At 43.3% G+C, this 20,100-nt stretch overlaps 1 protein-coding gene across 4 annotated transcripts in view; it reads right to left on the reverse strand.

The window, feature by feature from the left end:
• The window catches only part of FBXW7 (F-box and WD repeat domain containing 7), a 1,850,919-nt gene that overhangs the window by 71,081 nt on the left and 1,759,738 nt on the right, over positions 1-20,100 (reverse strand). For all 4 annotated transcript variants that reach the window (XM_044062041.1, XM_044062042.1, XM_044062043.1 and 1 more), the window contains one exon: positions 3,050-3,231. In XM_044062041.1, the coding sequence (XP_043917976.1) occupies positions 3,050-3,231 (182 nt within the window). The remainder of the gene's footprint in view (positions 1-3,049; positions 3,232-20,100) is intronic.

A 20,100-nucleotide genomic window follows, 5' to 3' on the forward strand; every position in this document is an offset into this window, starting at 1 on the left:
AGGTGTACTTGTGAGCTCAAGGCTGTGTTCCACAGAGCCATGGCTAGTCTGCAGAGAGGGTATGAGTGGGTTCCCCCCTGCTTGTTTATGTACCACATAATTGTGGTGTTATCTGTCTTTACTAATAGTTGCCCCGGAAGAGTACGGTCTTTGAAGGCTGTCGCAGCATTCTGTACAGCTAACATTTCTTTTAGATTGATGTGCAGGTGCATCTGTCTCAGGTTCCATTTGCCCTGAATGCACTGCCCTGCCATGTGAGCGCTCCATGCATAGTCTGATGAGTCTGCTGTTAGGGTTTGGGCGGCAGGGGGGGAGAGTGAAAGGGAGTCCATTGTTGTGGTAGCAGGCCTTTGCCCACCAAAGGAACTCTGCCCTTATACAAGGAATGATAGGAATCATTGCTTCCAGGTCTGAGAATGTTGACACCATAGGCTTTTTAGATACCATTGGAGTTTCCTCATATGCAGTCTTGCATATGGAATTAGTAGAATGCAAGAGGCCATGCACCCCAGAGCTTGCAGTATTTTCCTTGCAGATAGCTGGGGTTTTGTAGCCAACAGTTTATCAAATAAACCTGTTTCTCCGGAGTGAGGAATGCCATCTGGGAAGTTGTGTTCAAGCTTGCTCCCAGGAATACAACCTGTTGGCAGGGTACTAGGTTAGAATTCTTTTGTTGATGGTGTACCCCAGTGAGGTTAGAAGTTTCTTTACAAATGCCAGGTGTTGTAATAGCAAGCCCTGACTTTCTAAATCAGACAATCGTCCAAGTATGGGTAAATTTTAATATTTCTCTGCCTGCAAAATGCAATGGCTGGAGCTAGACACTTTGTGAACACCCTGGGTGCAGTAGATAAGCCAAAGGGAAGTGCAGAGAACTGAAAGTGCATGGAGCCCACCCTGAAATGTAGGTATTGTTTGCAGGATCCTCTTATTGGCATGGAGCTGGAGGTAAAGTGTCTGGGGTAAGGCTAGATTCCAAGAAAGCATCTATAATGTCCAGAACAGGAGAAATAGCTAACGGTCTGTTTGAGGCAGGAGTAAGAATTCCCCAAGTCTCTTTTTAACTCAGAATAATCCTGGCTTTGCCAGCGGAAATGCTCCCTAAGAGTATGCAAGGTTTCACCGAAAGAAAAATCTTCTGGTGGGGAAGCAGAGGGAATGGAATCTTCTGCATCAGAATCCTTATAAGTAGATAAGGGAAAATCCTGGTAATCAGAAGAAGCAGAGATATCAGATTCCTGATCAGAAGAATCAGAAAGAAAATCAGTTCTAGGTCTCTTAGAGGGGGAAGGCTGGCTTCCCCTAATTAAGGTAATAAGGTCTTCAGCCATTCTAAGCATTTGCTTTTGAGGCATATGGGCCAGAGTCTATGGTTTGGTCGTCGGTTTTCTAGGCATAGTGCGAGTTTTTGGCCTGAGGAATTCAGAACTTCTGGATGGAAACTATGGCGTCAGTTTAATATGAATGTTTGTAGGCCAGAATACACCCTCAAAAGCCGGTGCCTGCACAGCGGCTCCGGACCCATCCAAGGTAGAGACATCTGCAGGTTCCATAGTCGAAGAAGCATCTCACGGCATACCGGACTCCAAATGGGTCTCAGTAGAGGCCTGCGAATCTGAAGTAGCGGGTATCAGGGACTGCAAAAGCACCTCACCGAGTACCGGCTGACTGGCGACAAGCTTAACGGAAGCGCCGTCGGCAGTTTTGGACCTATGCGGTCTGTCTCTGTCTTTATCCTTATGTTTTTTCAGACGATCGGTAGTCGGATGGCTTAACGAAGAAATTTCGGAGTACGTAGATCGAGTACGAAAGTATTTGGCTACAAAAATAGGCCAACCACGATTAGTTCAGTTGTTGAACAAGGCACAAAACTGACAGCGAGGGACGTCGTGGTCTGGGCCTAAACAGGGGATGCAGTAAGAATGAAAATCTCTATGAGGTATTTGCTTTCCACAGGCAAGACAATTGTTAACTTTTACTGACATCAGTTACAGCAAGAAAAAGGATCCCCCAAACAGGGTACTTATCTTTTTAAGACTTCGGGTAAGAAACTCGAAAAACGAAAATTTCAGGAGACGGCCGACCGGCACTTGCGAACCGCTTCTGCTTCGGGCACCGCAAAGCAAGAAAGACTGATGTAATGGTGTCAGCTGCATATTTTATACCCCTGATGACCTGACGTCATGGAAGAAGTGACAGCATCCGACACAGAAATCCGAAGACTCTGGTATTCAGGCCGGCTGAGGGCTACCTGCAGGCAGATAACCCAAATGTGATGACTGAAACAGTGAAACACGAAGAACATCGGCTTGTACATCTCAGCTTGTAGGCTAGTTCTAAGTTCACAATGTCTTACTACACTCTCCTTACTTCAGCAACACATTAAAAATTCAGTAATGTGCCATAAAAGCAGTCTCCTCAAGACTGAATATTCTGTCAGTGATCTGCAGCACCTTGAGCAAAGAACAGATGCTTCCATTCAAGTCCTCACTTGTTCTTCTCTTGCTGCTCTGTAACTGTACGACCCTGAGCTGCGGATTCTAACATACACAAAATCAGTATTATTGCCTTTATTACCTGGCATAATCTAAACAGCTAATTCTCACATTTTAAATGCAGAATCTGCATAATATTTTCAGAATAAATGTTTTCCCAAATAAATACCTTTTGAACTCATTTAAAGGTTCAAAACATTTTTACCAACTGTTCCAACACATAACAGATAAAGACCTTTTTCTACTGTGATGCAGCAGCAATCTGCACTTCATTAGCAGTGACCATTTCCAGACACTAATTTCAAATCAACTAATGCATTTCTTGTGTGCTGTAAGCTGCTCTAGTTTGGGTACACTGTTATTTTCAATAAAATACACATGCTCTTTTCTCATTTTGCCAAATGTAATATTACATCATCAAAAAATAAGTACAACACTAAATTAGAAGTAGCTATCTTTGTATTTTCACATGCAGTACTGAAGTGAAATGGAGCAGAGAAGACGGGATCTGAAGAGGTGCAATTACCACACAGATAATGAAGAACCAGGATTACCTTTTTTCATGGAGATGCATGCAGCGGACCGTGGAGGTATGTCCATAAAGTGTGTGGATACATTCACCCGTCTCTGCATTCCAAACTTTTAATGTCCGGTCTGTAGACCCACTAATTATTATGTTTTCCCTCATCTGGGATGACCAGACTCCACCCGTATGTCCAACTAATGTTCTCAAACACTACCAAAAAAAAAAGGAGAGAAAACAAATTAGTTAAAAATATAAGTACCTTTTAATAAGATAATGAAGTCATTAACTCCTTTTACTTAATTTGCTATACATTCTTTACTACTCTCAGTCATTTCCACTGTCACTAGGAAGGAAGAGAGATAACTACATCTACAGTGAACCCAATCAATGCTCTGGCTTTATCCAGTAGGGCTATATGATTATCATGAAAGCAGAGTTATAATGTCAATAATTATGCACCAAAAGTGCTAATGACACTACTCTGCTTGCTAGACACCAGCATGTCCGAAAACATTTACAGCAAGCGATCTGCAATCAATAATTCCTCCCACAACAAGATCTATAAGGATGGTGTACATTCAAAGGCAGCTTCATGACCTTTACTAACAGAGACCAGACTGCTGTAAAAGCTGTTCTCTGGATGAATGCTATTTTAAGTAATCATACAATATTTTCTGACTTGCGTTACGGAAGGCTTTGTCATCATGTTACAGCAGCAGGACCATGTCCCATAATACTGCACAAAATAATGGCTATTGCCCCAGGTCAAAGGCTCAGGAAGAGAAAAAACTCTCTTCAAAAACAACTCCTGAAAAGCAGCCTGCCCTGCACTTAACGATCACCAATTACTACTACTTGATTGCAAAAAACTTGCTACGTAAATGCAATAAACAGAGACTGTGGAAATGGGCATTATATGTGGACATATCCCTGAAATTACCTTAAAGGTACATGGGATTTTTTTCAGTATGTGAAAAAATAACACTGCAGCTGGTTTAACACTTAAGACTCTGCTTAGAAACACTGATGCCTCTTCTACAGAATAAAGGAAGTTCACACGGATCAGACACACTAAATTCTCCAATATGGTAAATATAACAAAAATCTAGTATAAACTTTGACTGCATAGTAATGCTTTATCCTACTAGGAAATACAGAAGTGATCAAACCAAAAGATGACTGCTTAATTATTAAATCTGAACCTAAAAATGAATAAAAAATGAATTTCTATGTTTGCAATATAACATTGATAAGCAACCTTTACCATCACAGAAAGTCTACCATGTGGCTTCAGTATTTTAAAAAAAATCTATTCAGCATTGACAGTCTTGCCAGTACCCCCAATAAAAACAATTTGACAATTTAACCCTGGGTTGAATAGTCCCTAATTCTTACCTCCAGCTGAGGCAGGTGCTCACCCATAAATGAAATATATTGTCAATAAAAACAATATGGCAATCATCATTCTGAATTTCCCTACTAACTGTACATGAGACTTGGGGTAATACAAGAGAGGTAAACAGTTCCATTTGTACAATGAATGTAGGGTTTATTAGGCACTCACTAGGTTATTTTTCCACCTTTTTTAGTACAAACATTTGGGTACTGGGCCTGGCAAGGTTAAAAAATTAAACATTATAGTTCATGAATCTATGCCACTGCATACTTACTCCTCCACAGAGACATTTACTGTCTGAGTTGCCACTCAATGCTTCCTGAACACAGACTGCAGATGCAGGACAAAAATTGGATATTCAGAGCGGACAACTCCAAAAAATACAAGCCTATAACTTATCAACATGATAAATATTTGGATCTTTAACCCACTAGTACAACACAGCATTGTGTAGAAGAAATCAGTCTCTGCTACCCACTCCAGCATATCATGTCAACATGCACAGATGCTGTCAAGAAGCTGTGATGTACATACACACAAACAAAAAACTACAGCTGTGAGTAAGATATTTGCCATAACAGTACATCTTTGAGGCTACTTTAACAGTAAGCCATAACTTTTGGGTTTACTCACCTTATGTCCTTGTTTACTGCAGTAAGAACTTTCATTGGCTGTTCTCATATTCCTATGAAGAGCAACACTGGTCTTGTACCACAGTCCCGAGGAACCCTAGTTAGTGCACAAGGCACCTACACAGAGTTAAACCTTGCTGGAAGTCTATTTCTATTCTTCAAGCCCCTCCTGTCCCTCATACAGACTGTGACTGAACTACATTACTGCACTAATATTTCGCTGTACTAAGGACAACAAAGAAAAGTAACTGTGTTGTAAATAAAATAATTGCAATGAAACTATGTACAGGGTTCTTATAGTTCACTGTCAATTACTAGGCTAGTTGACCCTGTGAGCGATTTTAAGACTAGTCAATTTCCTTCTCAAAGGTGAGTATCAAACTCCATAGCTTGCATCTCTGAGGTAAACATCTTAAGCGTTATACCACCTCCAATCCCTATAGAACCCCAATCCCTCTTAGTGGGTTGAAGGAGTAATGTGACCGTGATTCATCTGCAAATATATTCTGTTATGGTAGCCCGGCTTCATGGTGCTCAAGGATGGAGTCCTAATTGTAGTAAGGTGACCAAGGCTTAGTTAGAGACTCCAGTACGAGATGAGCCAGGCAGGGAGGGGCAGCAGTGATGCGGTATGACTCGTTAGCCACTCCCACTGAGTGGAGAGGAGTGTGCACACACAGAGTACACGGAGCAGTGCAATTTCCCTGTTGGAGAATGGGGAAACCACTGTTCATGCATCAGGGAAGGAGCAGGGCCATATGGTGGAATGTCTCCTGCTGCAATGAAGGGACATCCTCTGCAGTCAGCCTACTGCCTGTCCCCTCCTGATGCATGAACAGTGCTTTCCCCACCCCGCTACGGAAATTGCTAGGGGTGTGTGTGTGTGCGGGGTTACAGCCACAAAGTACACAGACACACTACACGTACGTGCATACAAAAACTAACCCCCCCTTATCAGCTGTCTGAATGATGGCCCCAACTGGTCCACCTTTGTGCCACAGTAATAGGGGAATGAATGGTCAAATTGAAAAGGGGGGAGGGGGGATGATTGACAGCAGGTTCAAAGAGGGGAAAAAAGAAATTCTGTTGTTGTAGACACAACCACCAGCAGCTCATGGAGGTTGAAAATCCAAGTCAGAACACTAACATACCAAAAAAACAAGAATGGCTCAAAAAACTTCCAGGCACTTCACTGACTTAATATACAAACTTTCAGAACAACTAGCTCAACAGTTTTCACACAACATGCTTCATCAATGGGTTTAAAACTTGCAGCAAAAAAAACCAAAAACATTTAAATAATCTTATTTAGTGACATCATCCTAATTAATCATCTCTTAAAGGCAAGCAAATCAGTAATAGTGAAAAATAAACATCCTAGTTTAAAATAAAAAACATTCAAAATCGGTCAGTGGTCGCGTTTTTAAAAAGTTTTAAATTACATGTTTCATTCAACCCTGGTAGCTGTTAAGACCTTAAAATAGTCATCCATTATACTTCTAGAGCTTCAGTTCTGCTTATTAAATCCCAGTTCTTAACCACTTGTGAAACTGCAAAGTTAAAGTGATGTGTTTCACCATTCTCGATATATGCTTCACTAAAGCATTCATCTTTATTAAACTCTTTACATTTGACATAGGATGAAGAAGGAATTTCTGTGTAAGCACACAAGTACAATTATGGCATGGAAAGGTGCCCCTCTTTTGTGGTGTTATTTTCTCTCTCATTCTAAGAGCTTTATAACACAACCTTTGTTATAGATTCTTACCTTTTCTATAGGTAAACTTTGGATTTAGGGGGAGATGAGTTTCAATGCTTCCACTTCTTCCAGTACGTACCGGTTCTTCTTAATCACCTTCTGAAATGTTTTGGATGTGCCTATTACAACTAGTGGTAAACCTTAACTCAGTAGTACCTGTATTTTAGTTAAAATTTGTTGAATCGAAGGAATCTGTATTCAAACATGGCTTTGCTTTTTGACATTATTTTTAATTAAATTTACGTAATCTATACTGTAACCTTGACTCACAAAATCATAACTTAGGCTCTCAATCTGTTCCTCAAAAATAATACTGTTTGTGTTCAACCTCAAACACCTAATCATTTGTCGTTTCACTACATTCTTAAAAATAAAATGTGGGAGCATACCTGTATGGTTTAAATATGTATTTCTTATAAATGTTTGTATTCGACTCACCTAACTGTATGCCCAAAAAACATTTTATACAGTTAGTAAGTTTTCTTAAAAGTTAAAAAATCAACAGTTGATGTTAGATAAATCTCAAATTGTTCAAGTTCTTCAACTGAACTGTTCCATAACAAAGATATCTACAAAATATTTATAGAATAAAAAACTTGCCTAGAGGAGAAGTTAATAGCCACAAAGAATATAGTCTTCCAAGAAAGAAATCTGAGGTCAGACTTGGCTGAAGGCTCAAGGGGGGGGGCTGAACCAAGCTCTGTAAAGTACAGTTTTGTACCTACCATAAATGTAGATGTCCGAACTGGATAGCATCTGCAGTCATAACAACTGGGTTGTCCTGTCGTCAGGCAGCCCTTCGGTCGGCCGGATTCCAAAGTCCGGGTCCGGCTTCGGCTGATGTCGCACTTCACCCGACGTCATCTCTGCTGGTCTTCGGGTATAAAGGCATCAGCCGACGCCATTTTCCTCAGTGTTTCTTGCCCCAGATGCCAGTTGCCCTCTTGGAAGGCTAAATTTTGGGTAAATGCCAATGCTTCCAAAAAGATAGAAGGCAAACACAAAAATTAAGCATGTATGTACATATATACAAACAAATACACCATAAGAGACTCCCCCCACCAGCTAGCTATTAGGAGGGTAAATACCCTAGGAGTACCACAGAGGGGAAGGAGGGAGGGTAATCCTGACTGCAGATGCTATCCAGTTTGGACATCTACATTTATGGTAGGTACAAAACTGTACTATGTCCTTCATGGATGCATCTGCAGTCATAACAACTGGGTAGAATACCATAGCCAACTAGGGGAGGAGGAAGAATAGATTATGGTGTGGTTAGGATCCCTTGCAGTACAGCAGTGGCAAACCCTGCTCGGGATCTGGAATACAGAGGTAAATTATAATGCTTGGCAAATGTATGCACGGAGGTCCAAGTAGCCGCCTCAATAATGTCCTTGGTTGCCACTCCTCGTAAGAAGGCTGTGGTAGTGGCTGTTGCCCTTGTAGAATGAGGCCTTAGGTTCTGTGGAATTGGTTTTCCATGGAAGGAGTAACAGAATCGTATGCAATTTCCTATCCATTTGGAGATTGTCTGTTTGGAAATAGCTTTTCCTTCCCTTCCTGTTGCATAGGCTACAAAAAGCTGGTCAGTTTTTCTGTTACTTTTGGTTCTGTCCAGGTATTAGCGTAGCTGTCTATGTACATCCAAGGTATGCAGCATTCTTTCCCCTCTGTTTTGTGGGTTGGGGAAGAAGGTAGGTAGGTGAATTGCCTGGTTTAAAGACACTCTGGATACCACCTTAGGCATAAATGTAGGATTAGTCCTCATGGACACTCTATCTTGGTGGAAGATTAGGAAGGGTTGTACTGCCATTAGGGCCTGAAGTTCAGAAACCCTCCTTGCTGAGGTTATTGCCAGTAGGAAAGCAGTTTTCCATGATAGATGCTGTAGGTCTGCTGTTGCTGCTGGTTCAAAAGGTGCGAGTGTCAACTTTTCTAGCACAAAGTTCAAGTCCCAAGCTGGCAATGGTGGTTTCCTAGGAGGTTTTACATTCTTGATCCCTCTGAGGAACTGCCTGAGAAGAGGATGTGAAAAGACAGGTGGATCAAAGCTGTATTCTGCTGAAATAGCTGATGCATGTATCTTGATGGAGGAATAGGACAGGCCTGTATGTAGAAGCTCTGCCAAATACTCCAGAATGTTAGCAATATCTATATGCGACACATCTTTTCCTCTTTCAGTACTCCAAATGACAAACCTTTTCCATTTTCCTGCATAGTTCCTTCTTGTTGAAGGTCTGCGGGCTTCAAGGATGATGTCTTTAACCCTTTGGGAAAGTTCTGGATTAGTTGCTGCTATGTGATGTTCCATGCAGTCAGTTGCAATGTTTTTAGGTTTGGATGCATGATGCTGTAGTTGTTCTGAGTTAACATCAAAGGCATCAGGGGTATTGACCACATTTTGTCCCGAGACATGCTCCTCAGCAATGGGTACCAGTGTTGTCTTGGCCAGTTCGGAGCTATCAGGATTATCCTTGGACGTTCCTCCTTGATTTTTAGTAATACCTTGTGTATCAAGGGAAGAGGTGGGAATGCATATGCTGTCAGACCTTTCCAGCTGAAGGAGAGCGAATCCACTTTCCATGCAAGTGGGTGGAATGTCCTTGTGCAGAATTTTTTGAGCTGGTGATTGAGAGGGGAAGCGAATAGATCTATCTGTGGCATTCCCCATTTCTTTGAGATGGTCTTGAAGATGTCCGGGTGTAGCATCCATTCGTGAGCATCCGAGGTGGTTCTGCTTAGCATGTCTGCTAGAGTATTCTCCTTTCCCTGTACAAATATTGCCTGTAACTGGATGTTGTAGCTGAGTGCCAGGTTCCAAAGGTCCAATGTCATTCTGCATAGGGGGTATGAATGAGTGCCTCCCTGTTTGTTGATGTACCACATGACTGTGGTGTTGTCTGTCCTTATCATCAAATGGCCTTCTTTGAGAAATGGTCTGAATTTTTGGATTGCCAGTTTTACTGCCAGCATTTCTTTTAGGTTGATGTGCAGGTGAAGCTGGTCCTGCGTCCACAATCCTTGTACGCATTTGTCCAGCATGTGAGCCCCCCATCCTAGGTCTGAGGCGTCTGTTGTGAAGGTTTGGCTTGCTTGATAGTTGTGAAAGGGTAGGCCTGGGTTTGACTGGCATGCTTGAGCCCACCATAGGAACTCCTGTTTTAGGCATGGGATCAGTGGAATTTCTGCTTCTAGGCTGTGCCTGTGTTGGGACCATAAATTCTTTAGGTACCACTGTAGTTTTCTCATATGTAGTCTGGCATGTGGAACCAATATTATGCATGATGCCATGAAGCCCAAGGTCTGCAGAACTTTTCTTGCTGTTAGCTTGTTCTGTCTTGTTAGTGCCAAGAAGTAAAGAGGGAGTTCCTTTTGTTTTTCTGCAGTTAGGAATGCCATTTGTTTTACTGTGTCCAATTCCGCGCCCAAGAATGTCCTTGTTTGGGATGGTATCAGCCTTGACTTTTGTAAATTGACTGTGTATCCCAGTGCTTGTAGCAAGTAAATGACCCTTTGTAAATCTGTTGTCAGCTTGCTTTTGTTGTCCCCTTGTAGCAGACAGTCGTCCAGGTATGGATAAATTTGGATTCCCTGTAGTCTGCAGTGGGCGATTACTGATGCCAGGCATTTTGTGAATACTCTGGGCGCAGTAGATAAGCCAAAGGGCAATACTGAGAATTGATAGTGCTCTGATCCTGCAAGAAATCTGAGGTATCTTCTGCAAATTGGTCGAATGGGGACGTGCAGGTATGCCTCCTTGAGATCTAGAGTTACCAGCCAACACTCCTTGCCCAGCATGGGAAGGAGTTGCTGTAGGGTCAGCATTTTGAATTTTGGGACAATGATGTATGTGTTTAAGGTGGACAGGTCGAGAATAGGTCTCCAACTTTTTTCCTTTCTTGGAACTAGGAATAGTCTGGAGTAGAATCCTTTGCCTTGTTCTTTTATTGGTACTCTTTCCACAGCTCTCATCTTTGTTAATTGCATTATCTGCTGTAGAGCTTCTGTTTTTTGATTTGGTGGCAGGTTTGGCATTCCTCTTTTGACTGGTAGAGTGTGGAAGTGGAACCGGTAACCTTGGTCTATGGTTTGCAAAATCCACTTGTCTTTTGTGATACAGTGCCAATTTTTCGAAAATAAGGTTAATTTTCCGCCTAATGGTGCTGCTATTTGTTCCCTGGTAGGCGGAGTTAGAATCAAGTCACTGTGATTTTGCTGTTGTAATGGTAGTGGCTGTGTCTGTGCCTCTGTTATTACCTTGCCACTGTCGTCCTATGTAGGCACCCCCTCTGTATTGATTTCTGCCTCTGGAACGTCTATTCCTGCCCCTTTGGGATCTTGTGGAGTCAGGAAAGGACCAATTTTTGGCAGGCCAGTTCCGGCTAAACCTTGGGGGCTGAACCTGCAAGAAATCTTTAACCGTTTGTACAGATTTTGCCTTTTCCTCCATTTTCTTCATTACCTGCTGGGCAGGTGTACCAAACAAACTGGCCTTATCCATAGGAGCATCTAATAACTTAGCTTTAACATGATTCGGTAAGACCTGTTCCTTCAGCCATGCATGTCTTCTTATCACTGTGCCAGTCATGGCTGATCTAAATGAAGCCTCCAGTGCATCATAGCCACATTTTAAGGAATGGTTACTAACCTGTTGTATGTTATTTACCATTTCTAATACATATTTCTTATCTATAGAGTCATCAGAGGATAGCTTTTTAGATAACTGATCTAGCATAAACTCTTGGTATTGTATCATGTGAAACTGACAGTTTAAAGCTCTAGCTGAGAGAGTAGCTGAGGTGTAAACTTTTTTGCCCCATCTGTCTAAAGACCTGGCTTCCCTTTCAGAAGGAATAGGGTTTTTTGCTGTGGTCGAGGCTACTGCCTTAGGCCCCTGGGATATAGTTTTGGGGTCTGCAAGTGGGGCCTTGTATAGGTGATGATGAGTGTCTGGCACCCTGTAAAATCTATCTGGTTTGGCAGGGGCTGGAGGTAGGGAATCTGGTGCAGTGCAGACATCATTAAATGCATCGTCCACAACAGAGAGGACAGGAGGTATAGCTAAGGGCCTGTGTTGTGGAAGGTGCAGAAAAGTCCTAAGTCTTTTTCTGGAATCTGAGAAATCCTGTTCCTGCCATTGGAATTGTTCTCGCATGGCATGTAAGGTTTCCCCAAAGGAGAATACTTCTGGTGGAGAAGCAGCTGGAATGGATTCTTCAGCATCTGAGTCTTCATAATTGGAGAAAGGAGCCTCTGGCTGGTCTGTAATATCTGAGTCATCCGCAGAATCATCAGAGGACACAGGCTCGGGGGGCTCTGCTCTAGGTCTCTTTTCTGGGGGCTGAGAGGCCCTGTCTGGGTGAGATTGAGATCCCCTAATTAAGGATATTAAATCTTCTGCCAGAGTAAGCATTTGTGAACTAGAAGTGGGCCTGGTTGAGGGGGGTTTAACAGGCACTGATTTAGCAGATTTGGCTGCTTTAGCCCTGGCAAAGGCCTTAATAGACATGGCTGCAGGAGGCCTAGCAGCACCACGTGCTGGGGTAGAAACATCCAAAGGGATGGTGTCTGATAAGTTACTAGTAACAACTGTTGTAGGTAAAATTTCTGAGGCCGATTCAAGTAAGGTAGCAGGAACCTCAGTAGTAGTCAAAGATTCAGCTGTACTTTGATCTGTTTTCTCGGTTTCGGCCGAAACCGAGACACTCGCGGTTTGCTTAACCATGGTTTCGGCCGAAACCGCGGACCGCGAGTGTCGGTCTTTTTCTTTGCGTTTTTTAACAATTTGGGTAGTCGGATGATCCGACGGCATAATGTACGCAAAATCTGAGCCGAAAAACTGTTCAGCAAACTCCGACCGACGCCTAAGCGTTCGTCGGTTGAAAGAAGCACAGGCCGAACAGGCTGCTACGTCGTGGTCTGGGCCTAAACAAGGCAAACAGTAAGAGTGGAAATCTTTATGAGGTATTTGTTTCCCACAAGTTAAACAGTTATTGACTTTTTCTGACATCGGCTGAGGCAAGAAAGAGTCCCCAACGGGGTACTTAGCTTTTAGAAGTCTTCGAAGTAGTATTCGGTAGTAGTAATCTCTGGATCTGACCGACCGGCACTTGCGAACAGCTTCTGCTTCGGGCGCCACGCGGCAAGAAAGACTGGGGAAAATGGCGTCGGCTGATGCCTTTATACCCGAAGACCAGCAGAGATGACGTCGAGTGAAGTGCGACATCAGCCGAAGCCGGACCCGGACTTTGGAATCCGGCCGACCGAAGGGCTGCCTGACGACAGGACAACCCAGTTGTTATGACTGCAGATGCATCCATGAAGGACATCACTAAGATCCAAAGGTGGAGTAGGATCTTTAATCAGAGGCCTAAGCAGAAAAGTCCCTTTAAGGAATGCTTTACAAAGTCTGGATAAAGCTAGAGAGGAAGTATTACCTCCAGTGTAATGATTACAGATGGTTGCTAGCTGAACTTTGATAGTGGAAAAACTACCACCTCCTTGAAAAATCAACGCCAAGAAATCCAAAACAGCAGGAATGGGAGCAGTAAAGGGGTCCAATTGCCCCTGCTTTGCCCAGCAGGAGAATTTTTTCCCATTTACTCCTGTATATTATCCTAGTCACAGGTTTCTGGGAGGACATTAAAATTTGGCGAATTGGAAAAGAAAGCCTGGACTGTCTGGACAGAGAGAAATCCTGTGGTCAACTTGAGGCCTCGAATGTCCAGGTGAACCATACCTGATGGATGAGATACCAAATCGAGACTGGGGTCCAGTGTCCAAGGAGGACAGAGAACATAAGACCACAGGAAGGGAACCAAACCTGCTGAGGCCAAATGGGGGCAATGAGGATAACCTTGCCCTTCAACTGGATTGCTTTCTGAAGAAATTTGGGCATTAGAGGTAGGAGAGGGTAGACGTAAAGATGACCAGGAGGCCAAACATAGACTAGAGCATCTCTTGGTGACCCCCCCCCCCCAGGGGGAATTAGGGCAAAAATCCTGCCGCACTTGTTAAGTGGTGAGGTGAAGAAATCACAGCAAGGTTGACCTCATTGGGGGAAATCCTTTCCTCCAGTGTATTTCAGAGACCACTTGTGAGGCATCAGAATAGATCTGTTGAGCCTGTTGGCTAGAACATTGGATTTTCCTGGTATGTGGACTGCTACCAGAAAACCGTTGGGAAGAAATCCTTGAGGACTGGCTAGATGACTCTTTTGACCAGTAACCTGTAAATCTCTGTTACTGCAGATGTAAACTGCTTGGGTGGATTGTTGGCAATCTTTCATTTTATTCTTGGAGCTTCTAGAAAGGGAAATTGTACAGCTTTTGGAAATGATCCTTAGCACCCATAAAATCTTGAGTTATGTACTGACAGGCTAGACAGTGAAAGGGGAAACATTCCCCTGACTGCCTCCAGAGTGCAGCAACTGGGCAAGTGCTCAGGAATGCTGGAAAGGTTTCTCTGAGAATCTAACATGGAAACATGGATTTTGCGGACCATTTTTACCTCTAGGGTGACATCCTGTGGGATTGCTTTAATCTCCGTCTCTGGGAGGCATGAACCCAGAAGTACCCCGGTAAAAGCCTTGAGACTTTTTTGAACCAAATCTTTCTGCCTCTTTGATTCTGGGAGAAGGATCTCTGAAGGATTGAAAAAATGTACTCTAGCTGTAGATAAGGTCTTTCTGACCTGTTCACTTCTGTTAAAAGTGTCCTTGATTTTCGGTCCAAACAAGGTTGAACCATCATAAAGGGCATTGATGAAGGACATTCTAAAACTTTCTGCCAAGTCACATAGCTACACCCAGGCATGATGCATCATAATGCCAGTACCAGCTGCACAGGCTACACCATCTGCAGCATTTAAAGCAGTCTCATGGATACATTCATAGTAGCTTGAAGAGCTGACAACTGGGACTCCCCAGTTTTTTTGGAAGTCTGCTGGCAGGTTACTCTCCAGCGAATTTGAAAGTTCCTTAATCAAATCCCTCTGGAAATGTGTCAAGTCAGCCATATAGGGAAACTGAGAAGACTGAATAGCTCGGGAGGGATGGAGTGATCTGGATCCTTTCTTGGGGACACAGCCGGGGGGGGGGGGGGGGGCTCCCATCTGAATAGGAGTCCTCAGAAATCTCATCATCTGGTTGACATCAAACTCCATGAAACATGTAGTGGAACGGCCAGATCTAGGAGAAGATGGTCCTGAATCAGACTTTAGAGATCCTTCCTGCAAAATCAGAGAATGCAGCATAGGACTGATTAGAGCACAAGTAAAAGATGACTTTGTAGACAGAGTCTGCATTCGAGAAACGATCGGATCTGACTATCTTGGAAACGTAGGTGCCACACCCGCAATAACTGTGGGTTCGGGAGACCTCTTCATGGTTCTTTCCTGATTATCTTCAGGCAATTTGGATTTTTCCTTAGATTTCTCTCTTTCCCTTGCTCTCTCTATATATATTCCTCTCTTTATCCTTCTTCTGGCTGGATGGAACAGGAGGAAATGGATGCCTTTGGGTCTGAGGATATAATGGACCCTGTCAGTGAGAAAGAAGACCTTTAAGCATCAGTTTTTCTTTATGTCCTTGTAGGGCTCGGGAACCAAAGGCAGCACAAATGGAGCAGGAAGCTCAAAGGTGCGAAGGCCCCAAGCAGTATACACACACAGTGTGGCTCTTGGGGGAGATTTTATGCTCACAGGAAGACCACTTTTCAAGCCGGAGGACAGGACAACTTAACTATACTTAACAGAAAAATAGCAAGAAAAAAACTCTAATCTAAATCTAAGGAAGTTCCATCAATACTAACTACACAGACAGATGCAGAAGAAAGAACGACACAAAATGTCTAAGAAAACATCTGATCTCTTAAGTCTACTATAAATACACACTAAATCCTAAGTTAACAACTATTTCAGCAAGAGAGGAAGGAAAAAGCATTTACAGATCATAAATTAAAGACGAGCTCTTGTCCCCACATCTGGCGTTCTCTAGTGGCAAATGAGATCTGGGGTGGTTCAGGCAGGATGGAAATTGTGGTAGGGAAGGAGTCAGAGCTCTTGGATCTGACACCCCTACATGTTGAATCAGGAAAAAAAGAAATCAGACATTGGATCTTTACTCTTTTGTGCTAACATGGACTTTTGCATCACTGCTGTGGGACCACCTATGCCCCAGATTATTGAAGCGTGGCCATTCCTTGACACCCTTTAGTGCCAGGTACCATTATCATCTCTCCCTCCCCAGCTTGTTCTGAGGGAGACTGGGCTACAATACTTCCCTGTATTGTCAGGACACCACAGGGTAGAGTCGCAACCACAACCCACCCACCCTCCCTGACAACGGTGCTTATGTAAACTGTGCATTCCTCACTTAACTCACTTGGGTCTTCCAGCTTCCAAAGCCTTCAAATCAATCTCAGGTCATCTGGGTCATAGTAAGCTCTAGCCCTCTGTGCCACAGAGTTTGGAGAAAGTAAAGAATCTGGACCTGTCTGCTGTGATGCCCAAGTAAAATAGGTCCACTAATGGAAGGCCTCACATATGCATAATACTGTAAAAATATGTGGATCCAGCTTCCTTTTGCCTGCTAATGTTACTTTTTTGCTTGTAGCATCTCCTGCATCTGTTAACTTTAAATGTGGACTGCTGTAACAAGCAGGCTGACTTGTTTGTTGACTACTAGCTTTCAATCTGCGCAGACAAAATATGTGGTCCCTCCTTATTTATGTACCACACTTAGAAATGTAGGCCTTGATATGGAGAACCATCCTGAAATGCTATCAGGGCCCTGAACACTGTTTTCTTTTCCTTCGGGAGGATATGAGGATAGCTTTCCTGCTGAAATCACTTGCACTACCCTGACAAGATGCTGGCAAACAGCACACAAGCACGATCCAAAGAATTTTATTAAATATTGGACTTTGGATGGAAAAAGTATGGTTACACCAAATGACAAACTTGACAATTTTTGCCCAGCCTAAAAAGTCCTTTTTTATGTAAGGTACTGTGGAATGGTAAACATCATGTCTAGCAGATCTCGGGACTGATCCTTAGTTACCTGAGATGCCAGTGAGCCTACTGTACAAAGTGTTGCATACGAGAAAAAATGGAAGATACAATCATGCCTCAGAGTAGAGCCATTAGTTAGGTTGCTTGGTGCCCTGGCTTCCCAAAGCAATGAACTGCAATACAGACCTCGTACAAGCTCCTTAACCTGCCCCTGTGAGCTTTTCCACACTGGTCAAAACAAAAAAGGAGGGGGGCAAAAAGTACAGTCGTGTACACTTACCATAAATGTAGATGTTCAAGTGTATTCACTGTTGCAGTCATCACATTTGGGTTATCTGTCTGCAGGTAGCCCTCAGGCAGCCTGAATACCAGAGTCTTTGGATTTCTGCGTCGGATGCTGTCGCTTCTTCCTTGACTTCAGGTCATCAGGGGTATAAAACATGCAGCCGACGCCATTACATCAGTTTTTCTTGCCCCAGATGTCAGCTGGATGGAGCGAGGGTAAGCAGGACTGCAACAGTGAATACACTCGAACATCTACATTTATGGTAAGTGTACACAACTGTACTATGTTCTTCGTGTCTCACTGCTGCAGTCATCACATTTGGGTCGATTCCCAAAGCTAAGGAAGGGAGAAGGAAGTTAAAGAGCATTAGGACCAGCTATTAAACCCTGCAAGATTGCAGTGGCAAATCCAGCTCTGGATTTAGATAAAATAGGCCAGTGGTAATGCTTGGTGAAGGTATGTACAGAGTTCCAGGTGGCAGCTTCTAGGATGTCCCTGGAAGGGACCCCTCTGTGAAAAGCTGCAGAGGTAGATGCAGCCCTTGTGGAATGTGATCTTATCCCCTTGTGGGGTAGGTTTTCCATGATGCTTGTAGCGGAAATGAATCCAATGGGCTATCCATTTGGAAATGGTTTGCTTTGAAATGGCCTTCCCCTCTGCCCCTGCAGCAAAGCTAACTAGCAGCTGCTCAGATTTTCTGATAGGCTTAGTCCTGTCCAAATAGAAAGTACAGTTGTGTACACTTACCATAAATGTAGATGTTCCGAGGGTATTCACTGTTGCAGTCATTACATTTGGGTAATCTGCTGGCAGGTTGCCCTCAGTCGGCCTGAATTCCAAAGTCTTGGGTCCTGCATCGGTTGCCGTCTTCTCTTCCATGATGGCAGGTCGTCAGGGGTATAAAACATGCAGCAGACGCCATTTTCTTTAGTTTTTCTTACCCCCAATGTCAGGTGCCCCCAAAAAGGTAGTAAAATTATATATACATATATAAATATATAACTGCATCAATATAAACTTTACCTTCATCTACAAGCAAATACACCACATAGCTTGTAGAAGATAAAGGAAAGATAAATTTCAGAATGACAGGGGGATGGCGGGAGGGTATCCTGGACTGCAACAGTGAATACACTCGAACATCTACATTTATGGTAAGTGCACACAACTGTACTATGTTCTTCGTGTTTCACTGTGCAGTCATTACATTTGGGTAGAATCCCAAAGCTATGGTTGGAAGGCTGGAGCTAAACAGCATTAGGTGCGGCTATAAGGCCTTGCAGCACTGCAGTGGCAAAGCCTGCCATGGACTTAGAGTAGAGAGGCAAATAGTAATGCTTTGTAAAGGTGTGAACAGAACTCCAAGTAGCAGCCTCTAGAATGTCTTTGGTTGGTACTCCTCTGAGAAAGGCTGCTGAAGTAGCTGCAGCTCTGGTGGAATGAGACCTAATGCCCTTGGGCACTGGTTTACCATGGTGTAGGTAGCAGAAACGGATGCAGTGGCTTATCCACTTTGAAATTGTCTGCTTTGAAATAGCCTTTCCTTCTGATCCTGCAGCATATGACACTAGTAATTGCTCAGTTTTTCTTAGAGCTTGAGTCCTGCTCAAGTAGAATCTTAGCTGTCTGTGTACGTCCAAGGAATGCAGAATTCTCTCCCCCTTGTTCTGCGGATTTGGATAAAAAAGTTGGCAGATGAATTGTTTGGTTAAGTGCCACACTGGAAACCACCTTAAGCATAAAATAGGATTTGTCCTCAGAGACACCCTGTCTAGGTAAAATATTATAAAAGGCTCTACAGCCATGAGGGCCTGTAGTTCTGAAACCCTTCTTGCTGAAGTAATTGCTAGTAGCAGAGCTGTTTTCCATAAGAACTTTAGATCAGCGGTGGCAGCTGGTTCAAATGGAGGCAGGGTGAGCTTTTCCAACACATAATTGAGGTCCCATGCAGGTAATGGTGATCTTCTAGGAGGCCTTAAATTTTTGGCTCCTCTAAGATACTGCTTTAGTAAAGGGTGAGAAAAGATTAGTGGCTCTGTATTGTAATGAGCCGAAATGGCAGAGTCGTGGATTTTGATTGATGATAAAGATAGGCCTTTGTCAAGCATCTCAGTTAAGTATTGTAATATCTGAGGAATATTTGGTTCTGCTACATCAGTTCCTTGTGCTTGATTCCAAGCACAGAATCTCTTCCATTTGTCAGCATAAGACTTTCTACTACTAGGCCTTCCGGCTTCCAAAATGACATCCATCACAGCTTTACTGAGAGGTGTTGTTTGTATGACTACATGATTAGCCATTCTGCCAGGTTCAGAGTCTGTAGTTGATTGTGCAGGATCTGACTGTTTTGCTGGGACAGTAGTTGTGGTCTTTGAGGAAAGGTCCAAGCTGGGTATTGAGACAAGTTCCTTAGGATTGGGTACCAGTATTGACGGGGCCAGTCCGGGGAAATTGATATCATCTTTGGCTTCTCTTGTCTGACTTTTAGGAGGACCTTGGGTAGAAGAGATAAGAGGAGGAAAGGCGTACACAAATAGGCTTTTCCAACTGAAAGATAGGGCGTCCACTTTCCATGCTTGTCTGTGATAAGTCCTTGTGCAGAATCTTTTCAATTGATAATTGTGAGGAGAAGCAAATAGATCTATGTCTGGGCTCCCCCATTTCTCTGTTATCATGCTGAAGACTTGTGGATTTACTTTCCACTCGTGAGGATTCATCAGGTTTCTGCTTAAATCGTCTGCCAGAGTGTTTTGTTTTCCTGGCAGGAATTGAGCTTGAAGATGTATTTGGTAGGTCAAAGCTGTGTCCCACAGAGACATGGCTAATCTGTAAAGGGGGTATGAGTGTGTGCCCCATTGCTTGTTTATACACCACATGACTGTGGTGTTGTTCATCTTTATCAGTAGTTGTCCTGGATGAAGTAAGTCCTTGAAGGCTGTTAGGGCATTTTAAACAGCTAGCATCTCTTTCTGGTTGATATGTAGATGCATTTGTT

The sequence above is a fragment of the Protopterus annectens genome, chromosome 2.part1 (genome assembly GCF_019279795.1).
Source record: "Protopterus annectens isolate FY-2018-M chromosome 2.part1, PAN1.0, whole genome shotgun sequence".
Taxonomy (NCBI): domain Eukaryota; kingdom Metazoa; phylum Chordata; order Ceratodontiformes; family Protopteridae; genus Protopterus; species Protopterus annectens.